General features: G+C 39.9%; 1 protein-coding gene across 1 annotated transcript in view; it reads left to right on the top strand.

The window, feature by feature from the left end:
- The window catches only part of DSG3 (desmoglein 3), a 28,462-nt gene extending 26,976 nt beyond the window's left edge, over positions 1-1,486 (top strand). The window contains 1 exon segment of the mRNA XM_006150574.3: positions 714-1,486. Within this exon segment, the coding sequence (XP_006150636.1) occupies positions 714-1,331 (618 nt within the window). The 3' untranslated portion in view covers positions 1,332-1,486.
- Positions 1,487-5,187: the final 3,701 nt, after the last annotated feature.

Here is a 5,187-nt window from a genome sequence, read left to right as displayed (position 1 = left end):
ATAAAGTGACAGTCTATATATAGCAAAAAGCATCCTACCCCTCCAACTGGAAAAACCACTAAGAGCAAATTATTTTGTCTTTTGGAAACAGCAACGCCTTCTTTAAGAATACAAAGCACTTTATTTTGTATTTCCTGTGCCATAAAGGATGTCAAGGCATGTGTGCCTGTTTTTCTGAGAGAGGATTCTTCACATAGTATTCTTCACATTTTCAGAGGAGTCCATATTCAAAAGAGCTGAAGGACCACCAAATTAATGACCCAAAAATAAAAGGGGGAAGAAGGGAGAAGACTGAAGGTCAGAGTGAGAGCTGTCTGAGACCGTGCATAGTGGGATAGCGCCCCCAGAACCACCCCAGAGACAAAGCCATGCATTAATTAACACGAACATACACAGAGACTCTCACACTTAGCCCAGTGAATAACCTCCAGGCAGGATACACATTTGCGACATGGACCTAAATTCACATAAGTGTCTCCAAAATAAAAACCTAAAACTTGAACCTAGGCTAGACTCGATTTTGAGGGAATGCCTGCTATCATCCAAACATGTCATTTTTAGAGCAAGGTTTTTAGTATAGAGAGTACAACCTTACTTCTATGGTTTACCTAATCTGGATGTTCATAATCAAACCTTCAGCTCGATGAACAATATTATATTGCACAATTGAATCTCTCTTAAAATGTACTTTTTCAATTTTTCTCCATCTTTAGAAAGCGTCTGCCTGTGCAGAGGAAGAGGAGGTCCGGGACACGAATGACTGCCTATTGATCTATGACGACGAAGGCGCGGATATCCCCCGTCCTCCCATCGACTCCCTGAGTTGTTGCAGTCTTCTCCCCGAGGATGACATCGATGATCACTTCCTAGACTCCCTTGGCCCCAAATTTAAAAAGCTTGCAGAGATAACCCTTGGTCTTGATGACGAATCCAAACAAGCTCAGTCATCCGCTAAAGACAGCGGCTCTGGGGTTGACTCCTGTGGCCTGGCCGTCAAAGTCCCACAGTCAGGGTCTGCTCAGTGCCAGACTTTGTCAGGCAGGCAAGGCGCTTCTGCTGTGCACGCTTCTGTGTGTGTGCAACCCGCCATTCCCATCCCTGACCCCCTGCAGCATGGCAGCTACTTACTAACCGAGACTTACTCGACCTCTGGTTCCCTCAGGCAACCTTCCACTATGGTGTTTGATCCACTTCTCACCCAAAACGTAACAGTGACCGAAAGGGTCATCTGTCCCGTTACCAATGTTTCTAGCAATTTAACTTGTCCAGTGGAAATACGAGGGTCACGTACTATGCTCTGTACAGAAGATCCTTGTTCCCGTCTGATATGATCCGAATGAAATAATGCATTTTCTGAAACTGGATATTTAGGCCAAATTCTTGAAAATACCATAGCAAAGCTCATCGTATGGGATGAATTTGGCACTTATTACTCAGCTTATTTTCATAAAATGACCATGATTGTAATTTAACTTTTCTAGTCCATAACCCCAAACTAGATTTATTCTTACTCCTAATGCTCAAATATTATTCAAATTGCAGTAAATGTTAATGTCTTCCCAAAAAAGTCTTAGAAGCATACTTGGTGGGAAAGTTACCCAAACACTTTTAAACTATGTTTCCAGTGCCAAAAGAAGGTGTTTCTCACTTTGAAATGCAATGTGATTTAGTGGATAAAACACTTAGAGTCATGCCAGCAGGTGGCAGGGTGGGTAAGGTGCTGGATTCCCACAGGACTGACCTTGGTTTGAGTCCTGGAACCACCATCCCCCCAGGGGATGACTTCTCACACACACACCCTCCCCATCTCTCTCTGACAATCACATACACCCTATGGCAAAGACACACACACACACACACACATACCCTTGGAGTCAAGAGCACATGTTCTTGTCTCTGTCACCTTTGCTTATATCATTAATAATATAAGAATCATAAGGAATATGCTAAGGCATTTGGAGTTGCTTGGAAACAGGGAGAGAATTGCAACTATTTTTTTTTTTCCCATCTTCTTGGTGCTGGGAGACCACAATGTAACTTTTGTTTAAGCTAAGGGCTATGGGCTTATGCATTAAACTTGCTATGTCTGTATTTCACGTAGTCTCACCATAAGATAATTCTAAAATGGAAATATCGCAGAACAAGATAGTTTAGTATGATGTAAATATTTTTATGTCTTAATCACCCTGAATTTATCCAGAGAAAATACTATAATATTGAACTTTCTTACACACCTCCCTGTACCAATTCCTGTGTTAAGTCTCTGAAAATAGCTCCTTACTTTTAAATGTCAGTGGGTGGTTATAGCTTACCTATGGCATGCGATGACGTTTATTGTGTGTTAACAATGTCTGCAGCCTTTGTGGTTTTTCTCATAAGCAAAAAGCAGCTATTGTCTAGAGTAATGCTTGATGAAATTTGTGAATATGTATTATAAGCAACCTTTCAGGAAAATAGTTGATGAAATATCTTTCAAGTCAAAAAGGGATGTGGAAATGGGATTATCAGTAAACGTTTTTTAAGCTTCACATCTAAACTAAATAACTACAGCAATGTAATGCTTCAGTGTAATAATGTTAGGTTAGTTTTAGTTCAGTATATTTTATTATATGCACGTTCCCATGATGGTAATGCAGTTCTTCAAGTCATTTCTGGTCGTGCAAGATATTCGCCCTTTAGCCTAAAGAGAGCACCCTACCTCACCTGCTTAATGACATCATTGTCTTAGCTGAGACTTTACAAAGTCATCGTCCAGCTCTGTGGTTTCTAATTGTACATAAAATATAGAGTTTATTTTTGTCCTTTGTTTTGTTCCCATGTGCAAAACCTAAGGTTGTTTTCCAGATGGATTGCCTAGAAGGGTGTGGTCCAAAGGATACCTGGTTGGCCAGGGGAAGAGACACCCTGTTCGTCCCTATCCCTTCTGCTCTTCCTTCTCTCTGACACCATGACTACCAAGAAGGCATGTGCTGGGACAGCCCAAGAAGGGCAAGCAGCCTGTGCTCTCTCAGACAAGGCTGCAGCTGCAGCAAGACTTTCCATGTGCCCATCTTGAGGGAAAGACCTGGGAGAACTGAGTGCTGAGAAGGCTACATGGCTGTTAGCATTGCCACCTTTTGCTTCTCAGCAGAAACTTGCTCTGGACTCCAGAGCACAGCTTGTTGGTTTGGGCTTGTGTTTATGCATAGATCTAAATGAATCGTAAAAACTATTCAAAGTTCAAAGGTAAACTCCGGACGCTCAAGGCATTTTAACTTTACTTCTTAAAACCCAACTTATCGCAAAATGAATTTTGTTATATTATTAAACTGCCAAGGAAATCATGCTGTACTACTAAAGGTTATTCTGTATGAGGAAACATTGAAATGAAATGCTCTTAAGTTTAAGAAAATCAATCTTTAGGATGACTAAAAATTGATTTGTTATGTAAAATGTATCTGCATTTTTTTTACCAAGAATAAAAATTGTTTTAAGCAAGAAAAAGTATAAAACTGTTCTTTTACTTGGTGTATTACACATATTTAATAGTGTACGTTGCAATATAAACAGGGTAATACTGTTATAATAAAACGGGCAATAGATTTATGAGTACTTCCTTAACCATTTAATAAAAACTGAGCTACTCTCTATAATTAATAGTTACTAGGAAATATGATAGAAAAGGGACTTACATACGTATTTTTATCAGCATTTCACATTTTTTCTTCTGGCTGATACATTTTTTGCATCCTCCCAGGCAGGAAGTAAGCATTTGGATTTCAAGATCACTTTGGGTAGATAGTGTTGGATGAACTGCTGGACAAAGTTTGCGCAGGAAAGCTTTCATAATTATATGCTTTAAACAGTTTCTTGTTTATTTGATGAATTGGAATGATCTCTCAAGCAAAAGATGTGACATTCTAAGACGACTGAGAGAAAACGGTTGGAGTGAAGAGGAGGTACTGTGTCTAGGCCAATGTAATGAGAAACATGTACCATGGCATTGGTAGAAGCCATCAGCCCCAGCAGTGGGGTTGTTTTCTCAGTAACTGTTGATGTCCTTATGTCTCCTTCTAAGTCCCTTAGAACTTCTAGAAGTTTCTGTCTGACTTCCTTTTTTAATCTGTACAATGAGGCTTGGACCTGTGGTATGGGGAAGAAAAAACAAACAAACAAACAAAAAACTGGTCAAAGTGACTGCTGGGAACTGGGGTGTGCCAAACCAATTGCTGGAGAATATAAGTCATGTAGGTAAATTCCAAAAATATGACTAGCTGCTTCTATTCTTAGAAAGTTCAAGGAATGAAAACGGCAAAACTGGTTTATCTTAATTAGAAGACCTTCAAAGATCAGGTAAGAGTGTTAGAAGGAACACATTCCATTGACTAGTTTCAACACAATGAACAATTGAGAAACAAGTAAAAGTGAAGAATGTTTAATGTTCTTAGCAATTTGGTATTTTTCTCATATCCTTTTAGGGGGTCTACAAAGAAGAATTCTGAATCAGAGATGATATGGTTTAACACTTGTGCAGTAGCAGTCTGAGACGGTTTTACAGGAGAAGGACAGTTGTCAAGAGAAGACAAATAATCATTTAAATTCCAGGTGCCAGAAGCCACCTGTTTTCCAGGATGTACTGAGACCCTTCTGCTTAGTGTGGTCCAGAGGATGCCGAGGTTCCCTGCGCGATCAAGACATTGGCCATTCTCTGGTTGGTGTCTTTACTTCCATTTTTCTTTTATAAATTGATATTTTTTAAAACATATGTGCAACAAAAAATATCTAGACCTGATGGGCATGTTAAAAATCAAGAGAATACAAAGGAGGATAAGTGCAGGGGGAGTTGAAGGCATGGTGTTAAGGTGGCTGGATACCATGTGGCTAACTGCATTATTCCAGTCCTTGACCCATCAGTTTGAAAAACATGCTGGGTGAGTGTATGTGTGTACCCAAAATCACAAGAGGAGAATGCAACAGGGATAGCAGCCTGGCTATCCAACCTGGAGAGTGCTTGCTCACTTTCCCTCTCTCCCTCTCTCTTTCTGTCTCTCTCTGTCTCTGGAAAGTGCACACACCCTCTAGCAAATTATAAAAATAAGAAAAAAAATTTTCAAAGGACAGGTGCAAATAGATACAGTTACCAGAGCAAGAAGAAAAGAGACACAGATGAGAATTACCAGGTGGACAGGACAGTCATATACTCTCATT

This window comes from Tupaia chinensis, unplaced genomic scaffold (genome assembly GCF_000334495.1).
Source record: "Tupaia chinensis unplaced genomic scaffold, TupChi_1.0 Scaffold000290_1, whole genome shotgun sequence".
NCBI lineage: Eukaryota > Metazoa > Chordata > Mammalia > Scandentia > Tupaiidae > Tupaia > Tupaia belangeri.
This window is presented reverse-complemented; position numbering and strand designations above follow the sequence as displayed.